Here is a 24,866-nt window from a genome sequence, read left to right as displayed (position 1 = left end):
AAAGTTGTCTTACGTGTTAATAAATCTTGCTAACTCATACTAGGTTAGCAGAAGTTAGATGACAAATACCAGACTAACAAGCTCCCTAACTAAAAACAGTTGAGGAAGGGGAGAAAGGCAGGAGATAGAGTCTATTCATGAATGCCAATGAGGCTCAGCAGCAGCGTTACTTCAGGGCAGACCTAAAAAATCCTCTCAGGAATGGGAAAAGCTGGTGTGGATCAGCTAGGGATAGTACCCCAGTCCTAAAAGGTAGGGAGGAAAGTTCAAGCTATCTTTAACTTATGTCTTGCAGTCCTTAAAAAATTTGCAACATGAACAGAAGAGCGGGGCTTGAAGGACAGAAATACTGGGCTTTTAAAGGGTTAGAGTGAGGCATAGAGAATAAAACAAATTATACTCTGCTTTCACTGAAAGTTATCTGAAGCATAGTTGTATCTCATTGGGGAAGGCATCAAATACAAAGCTCAAAGTTGAGCTCTAGTTAGTAGATTTAAAATCCATGGCATCTTGATCCAATTTTAGCAGTGGTAGTTACATTTACTGAAAGTTGGGAAAAACAAGGCAGTGTAGTTAGATAAATGAAAATTATTATGACAGTTTGGGGTTTTGGACTTCATGGTGGATGATTTTCAGCAATGTCAAAAACATTTAAATGCTGTAGACTTCCCTGAGAAGTTTAAGCTTCTCTACATATTTTTTTATGTAATCTTCAATGATCTTCTTAACACTTTTCATTCTAATTAGCACCCCTGTTCACTGAAGAAACATTTAAAAGACTTGTCTGAAATCAAAAATTGCTGACCAATTTGTTAGTCTTCAAGCAGGTTTTATTTTTTTGAGTATGAAAGAGATCTGTGCGGACCCTGTGCTTTTGATGTGGAGATGAACTCAGTCTATTACACAAAAGGTTCATCCAGATTGTTGATCGTTGGTACAAGTTCTTCGGAAACTTGAAGGAATAATCTGATTCTTACTCTCACAGAGAAACTCTGCAGGCAATGTAAATACTATTTTCTAACAATAAAATTCAGTTAGTTCTTCAACATCACGTTCCTTACTGTGCCATCCAGCTATACTATGCAGATTTATTCTTTTCTCATAGAGACTGGGAACACTGCTGAGTTCTGTGGGACTGACTGAGAGCGTGGTTTTTAAATCTGACTGTTCAGATGTCACTTGCTAAGCCAGACCAGCTTGCAGTGGCTGGTACACCTTGGCATGCCGTTGACTTTCTCCCTGTTCACTTCTGGGATTCTGGGCACATGTTCTGAAGCATCCTCCATGTCTCAGCAGAAAATGAGGAACTTGGGGAGGGGGAGAGAGCAAATAAACATAAGCTTTTGCAGACAGAAATCACTTTGAAAATCATCTGTGCTTGCGTTATGCTCGAGAAGAAAGGGATCCAGTTTTAACCTGGGAGTGGGCAGCAATGGAAAATTATGTGACTAGCAAGTGATGCTATTTTTGTTTTAATAAGCCAAGAGAGGATGCTGTGCAGTAAGCACATGTATTCCAGAGCCATTATCTTGCCTCCTGTTTGGCGCTCTGCTAGAAAGTGCTGTCCCCCAATCCCACCACTTTCTCACCGTTTGCTTCTGTTCCATGGAAAGAGTACAAGCTTCAATTTGACCACCAAGTCCAGGCATCTTCTCGCACTGCCCTTTTCCTAAAGACTTTGACCTGTTTTATACACCCTGGAAAGTTCCCTCTGCTTCTTTGCTTAGAAACCTGTTCCTAGGCCAAAACATTACAGTGCCTGTGCACTTTTTTACTTCTAGCTGTTTCATGCCAACACTTTTAAGATTCATTGCCTGGCAGCTTAAGTAGTTCTCTTCCTTCCTTTGTTTATTCTCCTCATGTTTCTATAGACAGCAGTAATAGCCTTCTGTGTAATACCTCTATATAATACTTCTGTATTATTCATATGTTTTAACACTGGTCACTTTCAGCGTACCTGAACCTTCCTTCCTTAAGATGCTTCCAAACTGTTATCTCCCATTTTACAATAGATTATTTTGGTGTTAATGCTTAAACTCATGACTCTGTTCTTTGAATTTACTCCTTATCCATTACTCCAGTTCTGAGGGTCACTCAGTGTATGCTCTTATACTGTCCTGGTCCTGCTTTGTACTGGTGATGCACTCCAGCATAGCTTCTGGAAAAGCCCTTCCCACCCTCCTCACGGTCAGCACGCTTGCTGCAGTGGGAAGCGTTTGAAGAGCTGCTCTGCAGTGCTGGCCAAGCTTGCAAGGAAATCAAGTGTCCTTTCCTAAAACATCAGCCTATATGGTTAGTGTGGCGGTGTGCTCCCTTCCTCCGCCTAAGCAAGAGCTACCAGTGGCAGATGATGGCTGCATCCAGCTTAAGTTGAACTTTAGGGGAGATGGATGGCAACACAGTAGCCAAGGGCTGTCCGGCTGGTATGTAAATATGACTATGAGTCCATCATCTTACTCCGTAAATAGTGGACAGCCCAGGGGCCATTGAGCTCTCCTGCACAGCAGCCATCTGCATGCCAGGATCTCTCCTTGAGTAGGGATGCCTCTTGAGGTTACTCCTCAAGGTTGAGAGAGTCCTTGCCACAACAGATGCTTGGTAAGTGACTAATAGCATGCTAAACTTTGACATTTTAGCTAAGTGATGCAAACGATTGATTGCACATATATAAAATCCTTTAGACATAAACTGTTGATCAAGTCTGGGACTAGGATTGGATCCAGCTGCACCTAGACTCCTTTCTGAGAAGGAGTTTAGAAAGCAAGGGCGTCCTTTCTGGACCTTATGACTCAACGGGAGGGTCCCCCGACAGTTTGGTCTGACCCTGTCCTTTACACAGTAAATAATCAAGTGTACCTTGCCAGCGAATATGGTTAAACCACTGTCATATTTACCATTGAACTTTGTTAACTCTCTGTATTATATCAATAAAGTATATTATTGCTTCTCTCTTACGAGCAAAGTGCATCACTCCGTCTGTGACGGTTAGAAGAACTCATAACCACACAAGCATGGGACATCGTCTTAGCATGCAGTGCCAGCAGGATAAGTAGGCAGGCACTGCTTACCCTGGGTTATTAAGGAATATCTCTGTAAATCTTCAGGTTCTGGGGCTTTGTCTCTCCAGTTCCTTGATTTAGCTGCATTTTGCATGCATGCTAGGGCAAAGGATTCTTCTGGTTTAGCCATTGCCTCTCTCCACACTGCAGACCTTCAAAGAGTGATGGCAGGTAGGTAGGTAACGTTTCTTGCAGTAGTGAAGGTTTAAAAATGTGCTTTAAATTTCTGTTTCTCTTAAGTTGCTATAAGTTTCTAACAGTTTTATATCTTTAATCGTACAATCTGGAGTAAAAATGTTCCTTTTACTTGTAAAAAGACAAGCAACAGAGTTGCTAAGAAAGAGTGAGCTAGAAAAATTACTTTTAGAATTATTATTAACCATATTAAGTAAATGGCTGAAATAGTATGTTGAGTGTATCATTAGAATGGTATATACTTTTACTGTATTGTTTCAGCTAATTAGACCACTAACACATTCCTTGGAAATGTAAACCTTTGTAAATATAAACCAATGAAAAATGGCTTTACTCATTTGCAAATGCTTTATGTAATAGTATTAAACTGCATTATTTTTTTGGATTTGTTAATTGGAAACAAAACCTAAAAGAAATTATATTTTGATAATGAAATATTTATGGCAAGATATTTTATAGTCGTGTTTAATATTCATTGAAAAATGTTGATGTCTCCATCTTATGTGTCCAGGAATTTATGGAACTGTCATCAAACAAATAATTTAAAACTAGGGTGGACAGAGCAGTTTAGAATATATGGTACTACTGGGAAGAGTTTTGCTTTACTATAGATATCTTCGTGTCTTTTCCATCTCCAGTTTCTCCAAGTACAAGCAAGAGATGAAAGAGCTGAAGTAAGTTTTGTGCTGAGACTATACTGAGATTGAGCCACTCTCAGTGTAAAATACAAATATTTGCATATTTGTAAATATATCAAAAATATATATGTATCTGTACAATTCATTTATTTTTAAGGCATAGCGTAAAATTGCTGATTATTAATGACTAAATTTCCTTTGTATTTTGATTTGGATTTTTTCTTTTCTGCTACATTTCTCTGGCTCATTTTATTGACTAATTATGTCTGAGTATTTTGCAAATCATGGCAACTAAGCAGGAATGGACAGTGCAAAACATGTCAGGATAAACCTGTATCTGTATTTCCTATTTTTGCTGATACTTACCTAGGAAATAAGTTATTCATCCTCTCTGATAATCATCTAAAAGAAAAGCCACCTTGCAATGAATTGGTTAAGATGAACTTCCCTCTCCCCCTGTCTCTTCAACCATTTCTTTATAGAAATTATCTCCATTTGGACTAGGATAGATACACCAATGTACATTTTTCTGGAGATAGCAGTGCAGATACTTAGCTTTCAGTAGTGCTTTTTTGTGAAAATAATGGTGAGGCAAATTATATTGTAGGACTGGCAACTAGAGGTCAGTTTATCTATAAGAAGAAAAAAAAAAGTGTAAAAAAGAATTGTCTATATTTAACTGCTTATTTCCATGAATGATATTGACTGCTGCTGGAATAAAATTATTTATTTTCTAAAACAAGAGCAAAAATTATTTTCTAAAAAATGAAAGTATCCATGAGCTACACCCAGCCTTTGGATGAATATGGTCAGTGCCTTCCTATGCCAGCTAGGACAAGGCTGTTGCAAGTTGGCAGGTTCATGAGATGTTTAGTGTTCCTTCTGATGGGGCCTCTTGCTAAAGAGCTACTGGAACCATCATGTGAGTAATGCATTACTTTCTAGTATAGCAATATATTTCATCTTCATCTACTGATTAACTTTATTGAGCTTGTGGTCTACTTTTTTCCCAGAGAACTGGATATTGAGAGAAATTTCAGATGCTGAGGGTCATCTTTTCTGTGGATTTTGTAGTATGGCTAGACCACCATGGCTTTTTTGTCAGGGCTACCACACACTGGGCTAGGTAGGATGGAAAATTGCGGCTCTGTCACTACATCACATTAGTTATTTGAGTGCAGGTCTTTTTGCTTTGGTTACAGTGTCTTCTAAGGAAGCCAGATTTTACAGCATAATTCCTCTTTACTCTGCATAAAACTTGGTTCCTATTGACTGGCTTAAAGTTTGCAGAGGTATTTAATAAACAGGAAAGACTAGTTATGAGGACTTGTAATGAATCGAGAGAAATCGTTATCAGAGCATGCATTGTACTTATCCATGTGGGAAATTAGAGTAGGATATCTTAAGGTTCTTCGTTTACTACATAGAAAATTCTCTAGGTAGAGAAGTTCAGACCTTGCAGTTGAAAACAGCATGAAGAGTAAGGCATAATCCCGTTATACAACTGTAATAGCTAAATGTTCAAGGTTTCTGATTCAATTTCTGCAGTAGAACTTGCCTTGAAATTGGCTACGAAATCAAACTGATCTAAAAGTGCTTCCAGATAGCTTAGTGCAATTACAGATGCAACAAAACCTACCATCTCCTTACCATCTTTGATCCTTCTGATTTGGATCAGTTTTTACAGTTGAAAGATGCTGGGTTGAAAGCTAACTCCATTACCAAAACCCCATACTTTTTAGAGGAGCCATAAGAGCATTAAATTCAACAAGCTACAGTCTAACAGGCATGAAAACTAAAAGCCACGCACTGGCATTTGTGGCTAAAAGTGCCACTTTATATTCCTATCAGTTTTACAGCTGATGAGACATGGTAAACAAGAGTGGGGAAGATTATTTTTTAAAGTATTCAAGAAATAACATTTGCAAATACATCCTTATTTCTAAGGGCTTGTGCTCATTGCAGCACTTAGGTGCATGGAATGAAAAAGACAATGCAGCAAAACAACGCTAGACTTAAGGACCGGCAATAAAATATTGTATCTTGCATTTTTGGATTGCCAGTACGTTACTGGTTGGGGCTTCGCCTGTGTTCACATCCATTTCTGTGAGAGCCCCAAGTCTGCATAAACTACTACTCTGCTCTTTATAGTCATATTTGTGTGTGGGAAGGAGTCGAGTTAAACGATAGCTTAAGCTATTTTTGTGTTATTTAAATTCTTTGTACAGAAAAAAATATGTAAAAAATTAAAGGCATATAAATTAAAGGGACATATTATATGATCTCTCTGATCTGTATTATATTCCTTTTTATTTCTGTCTACTGCAAAGATTATAACATGTTAAATTCCTTAGCTTAATATGTTGCGATACATTACATCTGGCAAATCCCTGATCTCATTACAATTCCAAAATAGCTAAGTACATTACAGTAATTGCATACATTATTTCTATATTTCCATTGCTAATTGTAAGTTACGGGTATATTGCTTTGAATTTCAAGTGGGCAAAGTTCAGTTGACTCTCAAATAGGAAATGTTCACTCATTATAAAATATTGGGATTTTTTTCTACTGTGTTTTTATGAGCTTTGTTGAAGGATTTTCAAGGTATTTTTTTAAATCTTGCAAGGTTAAAAGCCTGTAATATTTCTGAGCACATCTTTAAGCATCTCTGCACATGCACATTTTGTGTAGTGCCTGTAAAATGGTACTTATGCATACTGATTGTGTAACTGAGTAACACTTCAAAGTGTGAACAGGCAAGCAATCACACCGCTCGAAGGCTTTTAGGAAAATCATGTCTTGTTTTGTTTTTCAGTCTGGCAAGTCAAAATAGAACAGAATTAATATTCATTATAGGTGGCATTAAGCACCTTTCAGCATTATTATTGTTATAGTATCCTTTGTGACCAGGAAGACTTGTCTGAATTAAGAAGATAGCATAGCAGTGACTTCTTCTGTGGGTTACCCATTAATCTCCTCTTTCATATGGTTACCCTTCTTCCAGGATCATAAGGCCTATTCCCTGACTTGCTACTTGCTGAAATGATACCATGGGATGCTTGCTGAGAGAAACTTGCCTGATTAGTTCTGGCATTTGCAGTTACCAGTCCTTGCCTTGTCCTTGGCACATGGGGTGATAAAACTCCCAAGGGTCTCGCAGGGTTTGAGGGCATAAGCACGCTGCGAGCTTGCCCCTCTGACCTGCTCATCTGTCTCTTCATTGCTTAGTTTCACACTGATATCCCTCCTTATCCCAGATTCAATTAAAGGAATAGTAAATCTGATTTGTTCTAGCAAAAGCAAGGTTTAACAAAGTTTGCAAGTTTTAGCCACAAAGAGGAAAATGAATCAATGTGGGGTTTTTTGTTTGTTTGTTTTGGGTTTTATATTGCCCAAAGTGTTATTCTTCTCATTTAAGGAATTCTTCCCTAGAAATATTGCCTTTGGATACCTGATTTCTTGCTTTGATTATAGCTTCCCATTTAAACCCTTCTTCCATAAGGGCAACCATAGAATTGAAGAGATATTCTTGGGAATTTTATGACATGTCAGTGTCTAGTGTTTACAGTAATTCAGAAACCTCTATATAGAGGTTTCTATGCATTGTCCATTATCTCCAAGTTTTTACTCAAATGCTTTAGCTTAGTTGAGGGCCATCAGGAATTGAAGTCTACTCATAACATCCCCAGGAAACCTTTTCCAAAGCTATGTACTGTTCGGTATGCCTAGCTACTTAAATCTTTTCATAGCTTCACAAAAATTGACAGCTTACTACTTACAAGAAGTCTTGCTCTTACAGCTTTCTGGAAGGAAGCTTGGGGAACTAAGTCTTTAAATAGCAGTTACGTAAAAAAAACCCCAAAAACCCAACACTTTAAAAGTATGGAGAGAGAGCAAATTACGTTACTCTCTAGCTCCTACTTTTGTCTGATTTATTTTTCATACTGATATAGTTTGGCATTGATAAATAGAGCCTACCTCAAAATTCACCTTGGTCCATGACTATAGTTAAAATTATTCTGGCCAAGTCATTTTAAAACCTACATGGGAAGTCCCTGCACTCCTTTCAAAGCATTATGTTAAAAACCATTTACTGTGTGAATTCACTGTGTGAATTTAGGAAGCAATTAGAAGCAAACGCACCAAGGTTGTATATGTACAAAAAATACTTGTGGTGGGTTGACCCTGGCTGAGGGCCAGGTGCCCACCAGAGCCGCTCTATCACTCCCCTCTTTCATTAGACAGGGGAGAAAAGGTACAATGAAAAGCTTATGGGTCGAGATAAGGACAGGGAGAGATCATTCTCTAATTATCATCACGAGCAAAACAGATGGAACTTGTTTTGTTTGTTTGTTTTATTTTTTTCTCATGTTTATTTCCCATGAGAGGGAATTCATCTTATTTATTACTAAGCAAAACAGAGTAGAGGAATGAGAAATAAAACCAAATCTTAAAAACACCTCCCCCCACCCCTCCCATCTTCCCGGGCTCAACTTCACTCCCAGCTTCAACCTCCGCCCCCCTCAGCGACACAGGGGGACGGGGAGTGGGGGTTACGGTCAGTTCCTCACGCAGTGTTTCTGCCGCTTCTTCATCCTCAGGGGGAGGACTCATTGTTCCCCCGCTCCAGTGTGGGGTCCCTCTCACGGGAGACAGTCCTTCACGGCCTTCTCCAACGTGAGTCTCCTCCACGGGGTGCAGACCTTCAGGAGCAAACTGCTCCAGCGTGGGTCCCCCACGGGGTCACAAGTCCTGTCAGCAAACCTGCTCTGGCGTGGGCTCCTCTCTCCACGGATCCACAGGTCCTGCCAGGAGCTTGGTCCAGCGTGGGCTTCCCACGGGGTCACAGCCTCCTTCAGGTGTCTCCACCTGCTCCGGCGTGGGGTCCTCCACAGGCTGCAGGTGGAATTGCTACACCCCCTCATCCTCCCTCCATGGGCTGCAGGGGGACAGCCTGCTTCACCATGGTCTTCACCACGGGCTGCAGGGGAATCTTGCTCCGGCGCCTGGAGCACCTCCTCCCCCTCCTTCTTCACTGACCTTGGTGTCTGCAGATGTTCTTACATCTTCTCACTCCTCTCTCTGGCTGCAAAAGCGCTCTCTAACTGTTTTTCTCTTTCTTAAATATGTTATCACAGAGGCGCTGATTGGCTTGGCCTTGGCCAGCGGCGGGTCCGTCTTGGAGCCGGCTGGCATTGGCTCTGTCAGACACAGGGGAAGCTTCTAGCAGCTTCTCACAGAAGCCACCCCTGTAGCCCCCCCGCTACCAAAACGTTGCCACGCAAAACCAACACAATACTATATACTATAGCAGATACTTTCAGATAATTTCAGTGTGTTAAATCTTCCCTAGAAAGATGCTAGGTTTTATTCCAAGTTGTCCTACTTACTGGGCAATGTAACTTTACACGGCACTTTAGACTCGAGGTTAAACCAATGTAAAGATGCACCAGACATTTACTTGCAAACAAAGTATCTGTGAACAGAATAGTGTTGAAAAACATTCAATAAGGAATCCCAGTCCACCTCTCACTTGCAGTTTTCTAGCTCGCTTACCAAACTAAAGAGCATTTCTGGGGAGATGGACCAAATAATATGGTGACGTAAGAAACTGGCGCCAATTCCAAGTGAGGGAGAATTTGCTCAGAACGTAGCTGTAAATACTGAGTTAGTTTGCAGTTGCCACCAGTTTAGCTCTCAGTGCACGTAGCTGTCAGACAACTAGCTGGAGGAAATGAGAAGGTGACAGCAGTGAAAGAGCTTGGTTTACATTCTCCTTCTGTTTTATCTGCTCCATGGAGCAAAGTGTGCCCCTGCAATCTAGCAAATACGTTGGCTTTCACCAGTTAATTTCATCTGGGTGTTTAAGGTCTCAATACTTTTTTTCCTAGATTTGCTTGGTTGAAATAATTTACTTGGTTTTGTACTTGTCCAACATATAACTTTACTGCTTATATGCAAATTAAATGTATTTTACATCTTTGCTACATCCAGACTGTGATGCGCACACTGCTTACACCAAATTTGGATATGAACCATTTCCATTTGGTTTTTACTCTTTCAGTAAGTTCTGGTTGTGAAAATATCCCAATTTATGTCTTGAAAATGGCATTCTTAAACTGAATCAGGGTGAGAAAGAAGTGACTGTCTTAAGGGGCAGCTTTTTGTATTAACATGTGGAGTCTTTCCTTCCCAACGCTGTCATCAGACTGAAAGGGAAAGTTATCAGGCCATCTCTGCCAGATTCAGCAGGATAACTGAGTTTTTATTTGAGAATATACTTTGGCTGATCAAAAAAGTTTAAAATAACTCAAGGACTAAGGTAGTTTTAAATTGATGTCATAAGGTAGCTTCGTGGTCATTTTTCCTTTAATTTACATCTCTTGCTCTCTTCCTGCTGGAAACTCTGCAAATAATAGGGCAACCTTCACAATAATAGGGCCTCTTTGTGCATAAAGGAAATGGCTTCCAAGAGTCACTAAGTGCTCCCTGTTACTGACTACATGGCAATATTGTTCTTTCTCTTCATTCACCCATTGGTACTAAAAGGATTTCTGAATATTTGGAAAATGTTTAGATTTGCTGAATTTTAAACTGTGCTTGAAAGGCAGCATGGCTTCATCTTCATTGTCACTGCCTACCAGAACTCCCATTTCAGTATACATGACAATTAGAAAATCAGAAGGAAAAAAACCCAAACAACAAACCATTCAGAAAATTAGGGAGAAATGTGATGAAAGTGTTCCTTCTTCCTGTTCATTTTTGTTAACATCTCCTTTTAGCAACTCCTTTCTTTCTGTCATGTTTTGCCTCTGTACAGACTGATAAAATACCAGGAGGTGGAAGGTTTGGCGAAAAGAATTGTGTCCTTCATATAAAACTTTTTTTTCATTTTGTTTTGGTTAAAATAATTTTTCCTTGGAAAAACATTTTGAAACTAGCTGCTTCCTTTCTAACATCAAGCAGTAGGAGATCCCTATAAGGCTACTCTGATTTCCGTCCTCTGTATCTCTATTTTTCCTAGACATTTCAGAATAGGTAAATTGTCACTCAGTGAAGCCCACAAGTGAATTGAAGCTTTTTTCCTTTTAAAAATGCTAATGGGACAATTATAAAATATTAATGTTTAACTTTGGTTACATTTCTGGTTCTCATTTAGAACAATCCATTTTATGTCTGTGCTGTACATGGCCGTGTCAGAAGGTAATTATTTTAATGACTTCATAGTCCTTTTATGCTTAGCCAAAAGGATCGTACAAGACTTTCATGGGCACAAAAATCCTGTTACATCCCTTAGTTCATTTATTAAACAAGGCATTTTCCAAGAGGCTTTTTCAGCCTAGTTTAGAAGAGCTGGACAAAAGCTTCCACTGACTTTCTGAACAATGAAGCTTCAGAGCCTAATAGTGCAAATCTCGTCTATAGCTGACCAGAGGATGGTAATTGTCTTTGATGGAAACTTCTAAAGTTGAAGTTTTTGTCTTGCACTGGGAAAAGAAAACCCAAACCAATCTGAGTGAGCTTAAATTATAATAATGGCGTTATCTTTTATTTCCTGATCATATGAGTATTGACCTGAACTGCAGAGGGACGCAGAGACCTTGCTCACCTTTGCAGTAGAATTTCTCATTCAGGATTCTGTAGGTCAGGGAAACATACCTCTGTGTTTCAAACCTCTCTCCTAGTGACAATGCTTCAGCTCTTTCTGTTTTCTCCCTTGAAGGGAGAAATCCCTTTCTGTTTCCTCCTTCTGTGATAACTGATGCACAGTTCTGAAGAGTGCCAGCCAGCCCTGGTCACCATCTCTTTTTGCTGGTGATTTGTGAGAATGTGTACACGTTGCAGGAGCATACAGAAATGGGCAAGTTGCTGCTTAGCTTGTGAGCATGTGTGTTAAATATCTGCGGTAATTCTAAGCGGTTTGTTTGTGGAGTATCATATAAGCACAGAATCATAAAATAATTTGGTTTGGAAGAGACATCTGGCAGTCTAGTTCAATCCGCTGCTCAGAGCAGGTCTGATCAGGTCAGGTTGCTCGGGGCTGTACCTGGTCAAGTCTTGAACACGTCCAAGGATTGAGATCCTACAGCTTCTTTGAGCCCTGTTCCAGTATTTGATCACTCTCCTTGTAAAATTTTTTCCCTAATGTCAAACTGGAATTTATGATGTTCCAGCTGATGTTCATTGCCTCTTGTCCTATCACCATGCACCTCTGAAAAGAGTCTGGTTCTGCCTTCCTTTTATCCTCTGAGCAGATAGTCATGGACAGGAATATGGTTTCCCCTTTACCTTCCCTCCTTAGGGCTGAACGGACCTCGCTCTCCCAGCCCCTCCTTGCACACCAGACGCTCCAGCCCCCTGCCCAGCTTGGGAGCTGCTGCAGCATTTGCTCTGGTAGGTAACTCCTGCTCAGATGGGCTCAAACTGGAATTTGTTGATGAGTTTCCATAGAAAGGAAAGGACCAGGGGCACCTTTGTGTTATTGGTGAGGACCTGCTGGTGTGCTGGCTTGCAGCCCAGTGCAATGCAGAAAGAGAAGGCAGAGGAATGCTTTTCTCTGCTCTTGCCTCGGTCCCCAGCATGGCTCTTTGTACAAAGACTTGCAAGGGGGGGGCAGTGAAAATGTCTCTGTCCTGGCTCCCCCTGTTAATTTTTCGAGCTCTCCGGCAGCGTGCGTTAGCAGAGATGTGGTAGCCTGCAACAGTCGCTACACAGCACCGCTTTTCAGTGTGTTGGGTCACGTCACCATAACATTAAGAGCGCGTTACCTCTCATGAGAGTGCATGTTTATAAGAGCGGTTGAGTGCTTTGTTCCCCACTTTGCTGTCTGTAGGACGGCGCAGACCGAGGAATGTAGCTAGCTGGAACTATAACAACTCTTTTCCTTAAGATGGAAAAGTGACAGCTGAGAAAATCTGCCTTTTTCCAGAGATGTGATGAAGGCTTGGGAATAAAACCCAGTACAATAGTCCTTAAGAATTAAGTGTGACTTTGTTGCTGTGAATACAAGTGGTGAAAATGAACATATGGTATACTGTTTTCTTCTTTCTTCTCCCTTTTTTAAATAAAAGGGGCTTTACTGTCTTCTGGAATGTAAGCATGCTGCAACATTGCACCAATTATAAGTATGACTTTAAGGCAAAAGAAAATTAAAGATATTTATCAAAACATTTTCATCTCTTTGGAGAAAACTGTTGTTGCCAAGTTACCATGCTACCTGAAACAAGCTCGTCGTGGATTTAAGCAAAATATTACAAGTATCGCATTCCTTTCTTTTCTGCATAGCTTGTCTTCTTGGGAAATAACCCTGCTTCTATGATTTTTTTTTTTTAGATAATGGGGTTTTACTCTTCCTTCCACTGTTAGTGTCATGGTAGTATATAGAAAGAAATCTAAAGAGGAATGTTATTATTCAGACCTTGTTTTCTTTTGAATATCTAATAGCAAATATCAAGCAGCTCAATGCTATACCTAAGCCACCAAGCAATATGTAAGCAATAGCTTGAGTTTGTTCTGAATGAAGTGCTTTGCAAGCAAGTAACAGGTATCGTGACTGGCCTTAGTGCAATATGCACAGCTAGATAAAACATAATGTATTTTCAGAGATCCACTGACAGATTGGGGGGCATGAGGGGGCAGAAGCAGCGGTAGAGACCTTCCTTTCTGCTCCATACGGAGTGTATAAGTACGCTGTATCAGAGGGAGAACAGGCATCTGAGGGACAACTATATTACAGCGGCATTGCAGCCGTCAGGCTGAGCATTCTACCAGCTGGTGCAGTATTAGAAACCTTTATATTGGATGTTACCTTCACCTTTCTTTTCCAAAGGTCTGCAAGGAAAGCAGAGTCCCTGCCTACCACATACCCTGCACAGGGTGACTTTGTCACATGCAAGGAACGGAGTGATTTCGACCCGCTGTGCCTGGGCAGGTCAGGAGTGCTGTGTGAGTAAAGGGGTCCGATGGGCTGCAGACGGTGTCAGGACCTTCTTAAATGTGACACTGTTCCTCTCCCAGCTCACTCCAGTTATCTGCACTTAGACTTTACTAGGCCAGCACAGGTACAGCTCGTCATGCTAGAGCCAGCTTATGTGTTCTTGAAATTAGCCTGATCCTGGGTCTCAACTAAGTAAGCTGCTCTGTACTCAGATTAATTCTGCATCTGTAGCACATGGATGATTGGGAGTTGGCTCTACTTGGTAGGACTCAAGGAACTGTGATAAGGAACTAGATAGTCTAAATGAATATGTTGATCTTTTGAAGGTGACTTCTTTAAAGATGCTTGTCATAAACCTAAGAAGTTTTAAAGACTTGTAGTAGCTAAATCCCAAGTTCCCATTCACTGGACATGCTGTCTTCTTTCAGAAATGTCACTTGAAATAGTTTCTGAATCAGGGCCAGTAAACGTCTGTACCCTGGCACATCTCTAGTGTCTGAACTAGCATTTAAAATTGTATTACTGAGCTGAGATTAACTGCCCATCTATGAACAGCTGTCGAAACAATTTCACAAATGGTAAAGTGGGCAATTCTGACAAGGATTGTAAAAGCTAGCGTGGTCGTGGGGTACGGCCAGTGCCAGTCCCTCCACATAGTTCAGGGGCATCAGCAGTTCTGGCTGGTCATGGGCTACTTGCAAGGTATAGAGCTTTACTGTAGCCAGAGCAGGCATTTTGAAGTTAGTTTATGGGTAAAAAGACTGATTTTGATACCTCGTTTGATTGGGAAGGAGGGGATTGCATTTTTTAGTACAACAGTCAATAAATAAAGAATGTGGGAGGAGAAAACAACTCAGAAAGCACTACCCTAGTCCAATGTTTGCATCATAACATAATAAATAGGATGATTCATATGTATTTGAATGCATATATAGACATAGATAGAATGCAAATGAACCTAATAAAATTATACTGATCACAGGAATGACAGCCTCTCTCTGCAGGAAAGAAAAAATAATGTTCACTCCATCTGGAAAAGGAGATGCAATCTTCATTTGGTAGTGTTCTTCTCATGCTAAAAAAAAAGAATTATATTTAAGATTTTTTTTTTTAAGATGAAGTGTTAGGCTTTTCTGAAAAATGGCACTTTGTAGAACTCAAACAATTAAACACAATAATAAATACTTTCTTTGTGAGAAAAAGTTTTTGGGTTGTGGGATTCTTCTCCCCAAACTAAGAAAGGTGAAAAACAGAAACAGGAAGGGTTCGAAATTGTGGCAGTGGAGCATGGTGCTGTTATGCAGCTTCCATAAATATCTTAAACCAGAGAAACCTGAGTGAAAATGTGTCAGCATTTTGGAGGTAAATCAAGTTTATAGAAAGCGGAAATATTTTTAAAATACTTCGGAGACAGTAGATAGTAGAGAACATATCTCAAGAGGAAAGCTTCAACCACCTATTGCTGCAGTTAAATAAATTTTCACATTTTTCCTGAGCTCTCTTTTTACACCTTAAAGATTAGAATTATTCCTCCTGCCCAAACTCCAATGTCTTTTAATGGATTTTAATTGTATTCCCTTCTTTAAATCCTTTTGATTTTTTTATCCATATGAAACAAGTAAAAAAAAAAATCTATTAAGCATTTTTAATGTCATATTGGTTTAATTTATTTCAATGCAGTAATATTTGAGATGAGTTGGTTTACTTTCTTTGAAGTGGTAGACTTAGTTGGGGACAATGGCGGAAATAAGCATTAGCTAAAGTTAGGACTATGGTGACTTTTGACAGCTGAATAGTAAGCATTTTTTATGTTCAACTAACATGTCTTGTAATAATATTGGGCAAAGATGAAAACCAATGTTTTAGTTTTGAAAACTGTTAGCGTAAAAATATTGTTCCTGGGCTTGTATGCAACTTATCTTGATAAGTCAGTAAGGGACTGCCTAAAAGCAAAACATGGGGGTTAGTGCTCCTGGAGTATGTCAGTGGTTAGGGCTGCTGATGAGGTGGCTGGCCAGCTGGGCTACCTTGTCTTCTGGTCCTGTCTCTTGCCGCTGAGCCGTGTTTCCCGTGGGCAACTCTTTGCCTTGCAGCTTTCTGTCTAGAAAAGTGGGGATTCTGCTTTTTTATGCAAATAGTCACTACAGTCCAGCCTCTGCTTAAAATTCAACATATGCTCAGGTGCCTCTACTGAGAAAGGACAGCTCGCCAAAGCAGGTGCCATCAGGCCTCGAGCCATTTGAGTAACTCCTTGCTTATGGAGCCTGGGATGCGAAAGGATTTCACCTGGAGCAGAGTGGTTGGGGTGTCTTTCACACTGTGATGAATATGTTAAGTTTTAATAACAATTATTTTACTTCATAGGCTAATTGACTATATTAATATTGCATGCACTGCTATTACTAAAGCTTGTGATAGTGATAAATTGAGAGAGCATGTCATCCAAGTATGCATAGCTTGACTTTACACCAGTTTCTTTTGTTATGTTTTTGCTTCAGGAAAGTTTGGACAAAGATGCAGATTTTATTTCTTCTATCTTTTAAACATGTGCCTGGTATATATTATTTTCCATTTTAGCTTAGCAGTTGTATTCACCACAGGTTATGTGTGTTAGAGAAAACTGGGGCATAATTTCAGCTCATAAAAGCTGGATTCAATTCAGTGCTGACCCTGCTTTGACTAGATGATCCCATGAGGTCCCTTCCAGCCTGAATTATTCTGTGGTTCAGTGATTTCAGCCCAAAATCAATACAGGTCCTTTGAGGTCATTAATTTACATATGCTGAGGATCTGACCTTTTGCTAGAGATAGCTTTAACACTGCTTATCATGTCATCAAAGATGAACATTTTAATCTGAGAACCTGTCCCTCGATTTCAATTACAGAATGCATTGCTAGTGACATAACATGGGTGCTATAAAATCCAGTTTATCTTTTTAAGATGACACATTTTTTCTGTCTGTATGCTATAAACTCATAATTGCCTTTAGAGATCCCCGAAGACCCAGAAATTGCAGAAGAATATTACAATGATGAGTTTGAATCCTGTTCAGAAGGCAGCGAAGAGGAGGAGGATGCGGAAGCGTCACAGACTGTTTCTAAGACAAATCACCAGGTATATGTGACCTTTGGGAAAAGGGTATACACTTGATGCTCATTTTCCATGGGAAAATTAAGCTTCTTCCAAGATTTTGTCCTACTGACATTGCTGAAATTTGTTTTTGTTAGGTATGTGTAGGTATATCAATACCATGAATTAGTTATGTGTGTATGCATATGTAATTCTTCTGAGACATTGATGAGAAAGATGCTTGCATTCCTTCAAGATTAAGGGTAGCACTCCCATGAATGCCCTAAGGTGGATCGTTGTCAGCGAACTTCCTTGTGACTGTAACTCAGAGTGGAGTTCTCTCACATGTTAGCTATGGGTAAATTAAGTTAAAGCTGAAAGTATACTTCAAGCATAAGATCTAATTTCCAGCTCTAATCCCTGGGCAAAGATAGGTACCTCTAGTCACCACTTTTTCCTGCCTATATTAGACATATTTTCTAGGACAGTGTGCTGAACTATGAGCCTAAATAACTGCAAGACTTGACCAGCAAATCTGCAGACTTTCCTAAGAATCTCAGAAAGTGTCAGTGAATAGAAAAAGTATTGAAAGTCTTAAAGTAGCTTTATCAGGTGAGGCTGCCACAAGAAAGTCTTAGGGATTGCAGCGTGAAGAGGGTTGAAGATTATTGGAAAAGGCACCTAATTTAGATCTGATCAGAACAAGCTGAGATGAATCTTGTCTCCAGTGATCAAGTCTCAGTGAAATCAATGAACTTAAATGCCCAAGTCAGTTCTGAAAATGGATCTTCCTAAGCTATTCAGGAACAATTAATTTCTCCCCTGGGCCTCCAGCTTAAAGCATTGTGTATAGTGCCTCTAAATGGTGTGTCTGGTTCTGCTTAGGATCATGTATATTATTCCGTGTTCATATGGAAATTTTGCAGAACAGAGTGTGATGTCTGCTGCATTTCAGGGAACCAACCAAATATACTAATAGTCTTCACTAAATTATAAATAACTTGTACTGATTTTTGAAAATGTTGAACTAAGAGCTTCTTTAAGATGTAATTTTTAAGGCAAAAATAAAATGTTTCTGTGAGAAATCAGAACTCTACTTCTACCATGGTAGCAGGGACTCCTGAAATTCTCTCATCAGTTGAAGTTTACTCAGAAACAGCTTTGTTCAATGTAGAAATGTCCTTCTACCTTTCAAACTGAACACTCAGGATGCTTTAAAATTCAGGATCAGTTTATACAGTGGTGATCTAAAGAAATTATTAGTCAATTGTAAATCAGTGGAATATCTAAGACAATGCTTTTTTTTTTTTTTCCAGTTTGCTGGGTCTGTGCTTACCCACAGCTCATACACATGCAAACACTCTGTTGCCCAGAAAGTCTGCCACAAGATAATCTTGAAAATAAATTGTTGCTCGCTTTCATGAGACTCTGAGATAGTTTTTTTCTTTTTAGAATGCCTTTTAAAATTTTCATTCAGCTTTCATTGACGGTATCATTAAGTGTCAATCAATAATGTTTTTGAACAGGCAGACTGCTGCTTAGAATTAATGAAGGGTAGAAGATAAAAATAGATTTCTGAATAATGCAGAATAAATTTGGTGTTGGCAGTCAGATCCGAGCAGCAACATTCCCTCATTTTGCAGTGACTCAGATAACGATGACGAGAATGGGCACTGTGGGCTGGAAGAGCTGTCCCACTGGCACCTCTTTTCTCTATCCAGCCCCCATGGCCGTGTGGCTTCGGTCTACCATCAGTCTCTGCGCACAGAGCATGAACCCTCTGAGAACTGGCCTGCATAAACTGCCTGGGATGTACCCCCTGTGAGCGTTTGCCTTTTGGGACTTCTTCTATCAAAGAAACTAATTGTCTGTCTGTGTTTTTTCTCATGTTGACCCCAGCACCTTAGATAAAGCAGAAGTGTGTTTCTGGATATTGACACGATCACCTTTTCTTTTTCTTGGGAAGTGAGCATAATTTTCAGTTTTTTTCCTTTCTCAAGTGAAAAATTCTGCAGTAAGTTTATGTCAAAGCAGTCTGAACTTAGCTGTGCAAATCTGGGCACCTATGTGTGAACTAACTGAATGGAAAATCTGTACAGTAAGGGGAAGTAAACAAGCATTTTTAGGGAATAGTATTATCTTGGCATAAACATCTAACGTAGGTTAGATGGAATATACTGAGAAGTCTTTCTTTCTCTCTGCTGATTATAAGGGGATCTACAGTTATTAGCATGCATGGGACATCATTCTGGATGTCAACAGTTGTGTGAGATGAATCCCACTCAAAGGTAGGTGGGATCATGCTCAGTATTAATAATAAGCCTCAAATCCTACCAGAATAGATTTGATCTTGCTAGTATATAGCAGGGGTTTGCTTCTGCAGTCATTTACTTAATACCAAAACTCCTACTCCTATTTCTATGATGAGATTCATAATCTTACACCCTTTCTTCAAAAATACCTTCATAAATTGAGCTTTTGGACATGTGTGCTAATAAAGAAGTTGTTCTGTTGCAACACAGGATAAAGACTTATAAGATATTTACCTTCCTAATCTGTGCAAATCTCTCAATTTTCCAATGCCAAGATTGCTTTACTAGTTACTTCTGTGCAGAGAGTGCAGAAATGCTGCAACTGGCAGTGCTCCCTGGTGACCCCATTACTTCAAAGAATGATTAAAAAAAGTTCTGATGTTCGTGCAGTAGCATGGGATCAGAAAAATCATCTAATTGAACAACACATTGGAGTGCATGATGTAGAAAGAGATCTGAGCTATTTATTCAAGCTATATTAGGCTCCCACAGATGCCAAGACAGACTGAGAAGTAGTGGCCTTACGTGGGCTGCAACACTTCTTCAGTTAAGAAGGTAGAGTTAGGCACGGGAATGGTATAATTTTAAAAGTTTAGGATGGGAGCTGAGACAGCTATTTTCCCACATCTTCAATATCTTTCAATACAGTGTTTCCCATTTCTTGATTATCTTTCAATACAGCCTGTGTGTCTTCAGCTACATTGTCCAGTTGCAGATGTGGAATTACCACCAATTTTAGACCCTAAGCACATCTGGACCTCTCATCTTGGTTGTAGCATTGGAATTTAGTGTCCTTTGTCCCTGTCTTTTGGAGCAGAAATGCAGATTGCCAGATTTCAAGCAGCAATTTGCCAATTACTTTTCCAGACCTCTACCTCATTAAGCCAATGGCTCTTCTCCACATCTTTTTTTTTTTTTCTGGGAACACTGGTTTCTAATTAGAGGGAAAACATGAAAGAGAAAGAGAAACTGTTTCTAAAAAAAATTTAAAATAAGCTTAGGAGAGGTTTCGTCTTTAAAAGTTAGGCAGGGTAAAGCTTTCATTGGCTTTGATTTAACCAAGATGCTAATGGATGCTTTTTACTGCAGTTTATCATCTTCTTCTTTGTGTTTTCTTTTAGTGACTATAATAACAAATTCACTCTCTTTGTTATGACAAAGTCTACAAATGTGGTACATTAGCTTCCTATTTTCAATTTCCAGGCTTCTGAGATTGTCAGACTAGATAATCAGCTGGCATAAATTATTATCACTCCAGCAGCTGTGGGTGGTCTGTGTGCTGTCACCCAAAAAATGCTCCACTGGATTCCTGACACGCGTCTTGGCATGGCCTGTTGCTGTAAGAAAGGGGTTTGTTCGTTCTGATTTTGAAACGCGCTAGCATTCATCCACGCCGGCCCTTACGTGTCAGAGTCCCTTGCCTGTAGCTTTGCTTTCAAAAAAGAGACACATTAAAGATATGTATTAAATAGATAAGCATATTAAATAAAACAGCTAAAATCCTCTTGGATTGCTAAACCCAAGTGGAGAAAAGGCATAGGTAGTTTCTACCTCAGTGTAAGTTGATTAACCATTTATTCAACTATTTACAACTGGGTGAAAACCACATTCTCTTCCTGGTTGAAATTTTATTTCAAGACAGCTAGGTTAAGCCAGCTAGTTTCCTTGAAAACCAGTGGTGATGAAAGAAGTGAAAGTGTATTTTTTTGCCTTACAGCATAATGAGAAAAATTCAGCTCCCTCGTGATATTTGGAGTAAAAATTGTGAGATTGGGTTGTGAGAAGTCAAAGATTTGGGAATTACAGTCTTCATCCCATTAAAAAAGAAAAAAAGGTTTTATTAAAGCAATTGGATTGGTATTATATATGGCCATTTATCATGTTTTTCTGTCTGTCTATAGATTTGCAGTTAACTGTTAGTGATAGTGAAAATAAAAATAATTTAAAAATTATATTAGCAGAAAATTAATACCAAATTTTAGTTCTGAATGAAAGATATTTAATAACTTTTTAATGAACTCCTAAAGTTTCATTTAATAATTTTTTTACAAACACAGAGCAATTTTATCTGTAATATTGTCTGTCTTAATTCAATATTCAATATATATTTTTTATAGAAATGTAATGCATTCTGTAGCATTTCCAGGGCACTTTGCTGCTAACTGGCAAAAGCCCCAGTTAAGCACGTTCAGATTCACTTGGTCATCTGAGGTAACTCAGGCACTTTGGATGGGCTGCAGAACTGGAAACCCTGGTGCTGACTTTATCCAGCCAGGACCCCACAGGCTGCTCCAAAAGGGCAAAGAGGCTCCTTCAGACCTACGAGCCTTTGCGTTATCTGTTGAAATGTCCAACCAAAAAGCTGATTCCCATCTTGCAAAGCTCAGCTATAATAGCAGAGCCTGTTTCAAATATAAGCCCATGAAACAACTTATCCATAACAGCTCTCACTTGCACCAAAAGGTCACTAACCACCTAACAGTCATTGCCAACAATTATTGTTATCCTCTTAGAGTATACTGGCAGTTTCTCAGTTTGAGAAACTTAGAATGAGCATTATGAGTAAGTTCACAGAGAAATATAAAGCAGATAGTCCATTGTGGAAGCTGAGGTCAATATTATTTCTTTTTATTCCAGTGTTTTAAATTTTAAAACCACAGGCTTCTCAATATTTTTTAAAACACAGACTTTTGGCAGATTTTTCAGCAAGGTCAAAATTTTGACTTTCACTTTTAAATAATCCAGAAATGCCATGTTGTCAAATGTGACATGGCAGCAGCTTCTAGAAACTCAGAGTCCAAGTTTCTTTAATAAAATTGTGTTCTACTTCCTGGAGCACAATCATTGCTTAATGGCCAGATCTTTAAATTTCATCTGTGTACACAAACAGCATTTCACGTGAACAATATCATGGCAGAACTCTTAGTCATTTGTCTGGCAATAGAATACTTGCAATAGAAAAGTGCTAAAATCTCTTCTTAATTTTTTTTTCAGTTAGTCATTATTACTAGGTACGTAAGTAGATGCAATTACATGAAACATAAGTATTAATTTGCAGTGGGCAGGTATTATAAGCATAAGAGACTTTGGCATAGTTAAAAAGTACAAGCTTGCCTTTTTCGATGTAATATTAGTTTAGATATTCCAGGACTAATGGATGATAAAATGCTGGTGTATTTTGAGAGATTGCACACCACCCTCCACAGTAAACGCATCTTCTTTAAGCTCCATACACACTTGTTCTACACACTGGTGCTCTGCAGGGAATCTGACATAAATAATTATGAATATAACATCATTCCCAAGCCTGGTGTTTTAGGAGAAGAAAACATAGAAAAAGTCCTGAGTAATGTAGACGTGTTGACACTCATTGGTGTAAGTGATATCCTTTATGTTTGTGGGATGTACCTCTGGTAGACAGTGTTTGTGTTTGTGCTCACACTAATGCTGTTCCTTATTTCATTTATCCACAGGACAGTGATATCGAGGCAATGGTGAAGTATTTGGAGAGCGTCCTGAATAATAGCTCATTGGGTAAGATGGTATCTTTTCTTTAAATGTAATAGAAGCACTTATTAGCAGTCTGTATTCATCACAGTCCAATTATTTCCATTTTGCAACAAAATAACTCAAAAAACATGATCTTCTTGAAAATTTCTTCCGTAATCTACTGCAGAGAAGTATAAGTACGCCAAAAGAAAAAGCATACACAGTTAAGTGCTTTCGTTGAAAATAATAGAGCCATAAAGCATGATGGTCAGAAGTGTGGAATGTTATAAGAAAAGCTTTTAAAAACTTGGCTTCTGCCATCTTTTCTCCACAGGAAAATATTTAAGGATATGTAGGATGTTTTATAGTTTCAAGTACTGGTAACAATAAGAGAAAATAAATTAAAACATTTTTAAAGTTTTTTTAAAAGATGATCCAGGTTTGGATAAGATTTATTTTAATTTACAATATCTCATTACAGGTGCAGAAAAATCACTGAGAATTTAAGTTTGCAATTTAATCCTACAATCTCCTGCAAGTTGTCTCTATAAATTTAGAGTTTGAAAGCCTAGTTTCTCATGTTCTACTTAAAAGATAAGATGAAAACTTAAATGAAAGAAGGCTATTTCCTGAGGCTGGCATAGTCACTGTCCTTGAAGACCACGGGGCTAAACTGTGCCAGCAGCAGCCTGTGTACGGGTTGCATGAAAGCCCAGCTGAGTCCCCAAAGGCTCCATGGGAACCTCAGTCTTGTGTAGCTGCCTCATTTACACTCACTCAGTCGGGATGAACCTGACTCCATATTATCTTGTGGCTCTGACACGAGAATGTAGGGGAAGCCTGGGAAATCCTCCTTGTAGAGGTTCCTCCAGTGCTGAGCTCTGTTTCACCTCTGCTCGTGAGCATGGACTGCTGGCAAGAGAAAAACAAAGAAAAAAAAAGGATGAAAGGGAGTAATCAAAGCTCTGGCCATCATAGTCTTGTAACCACTGAATCATGTCTGGTCACCTTCCGGGTCCCACGTCAGGGACTTCCTTAGGACTGAAGGAAGGAACATTCACATCTAGTTTGTCTTCACACTAACGGAGATCCCAGGGTCTTCAAATTCTGCACTTATTTGTGCATTTGCAGCATCATTGTTTGAAGTGGGTTTGCAGAACTGGAAATAAGGACAAAATTTAGCTCTGTGCTTCAATATTTTGTTGTTTTAATGAAAGAGAGGAATTGCTTTGAGGGCTTCTGGGAATAACCCAGAGTATTAGCCAAAGACAAACCGTGGTATTTTTAAAAAATCTTAGTATTAGAGAAACTCTTGTATTCCTCTTTTTCTTTCAGTATTAACAAGAAAATGCCTTTTCAAACTATAATACTGAAGAATTAAATTGTGCTTTCATCATTAAAAAATCTCTGACCAGTCTGTGCTGAAACTTAACGCCTTTCTCCAAGCTGAATTAGTAATTATGTTTGTATGATCTGTTCCAAATACATGTGATGATAATAAGAGAGAAATCTGCTAGGGTCCTTTTGTCTTTGTATGATCAGTGTCAATGAGGAAGTTTAAAATTTATTATTGTAAGTTCTTCCAATGTCAAGCTACAAAGCTGCAGTTGGGACAGTTTTTATCTGTTTGCTAACATTCATTTATACCTTACTTTTTCTTCACTGGGCTGCAAATTCATGTTACATCAACATTTTCTGTATATGGTGCATTTTACATAGGTTAGATACTTGTTCTCTTTGTTCACCCTGAAGCTAATTATGTCCACTTCCAGGTCTTCATTTCTGTAACTGATCACTCGCACATTAGTCACAGCCATGGGATTGCCAGTACCAGCCTGTCCCCAACCTCTTGTCATCCCATGCCCATAGTCTTTTACACCTCGAACTTTGTCCCCACTTTTCAAGGCATCTGCTGTTGTACCAGGCCTGTATTTCTCTACATTAATTGGAATTTAGTTATAAATATGTTGCTCTACACAGTATACTACTATCAATGTAAAAATGCAGGTTGTATGTTACAAAAATAAGTGGAAATAAAATAGCCAGAACTACCTGGTCATTAGAAGGTTACAGCTTAAGCAATTAAATCAAAGTTTCTGGCAGGTTGAGACAGTTCAGATGAAGCCTGAAGCCTTGCAAACTCAAGTCCAGGCGCGTAACCTG

The 24,866-nt window shown here is 39.1% G+C and overlaps 1 protein-coding gene across 8 annotated transcripts in view; it reads left to right on the top strand.

Annotated features, from left to right (window-relative positions):
- The window catches only part of NEK11 (NIMA related kinase 11), a 97,784-nt gene that overhangs the window by 52,340 nt on the left and 20,578 nt on the right, over positions 1-24,866 (top strand). For all 8 annotated transcript variants that reach the window (XM_075745667.1, XM_075745668.1, XM_075745674.1 and 5 more), the window contains 2 exons: positions 16,823-16,947; positions 22,688-22,748. In XM_075745667.1, the coding sequence (XP_075601782.1) occupies positions 16,823-16,947; positions 22,688-22,748 (186 nt within the window). The remainder of the gene's footprint in view (positions 1-16,822; positions 16,948-22,687; positions 22,749-24,866) is intronic.

Source organism: Balearica regulorum, chromosome 2 (assembly GCF_011004875.1).
Source record: "Balearica regulorum gibbericeps isolate bBalReg1 chromosome 2, bBalReg1.pri, whole genome shotgun sequence".
Classification (NCBI taxonomy): domain Eukaryota; kingdom Metazoa; phylum Chordata; class Aves; order Gruiformes; family Gruidae; genus Balearica; species Balearica regulorum.
Note: the sequence above shows the minus strand (reverse complement) of the source record. Positions and strands in the feature narration are given on the sequence as shown.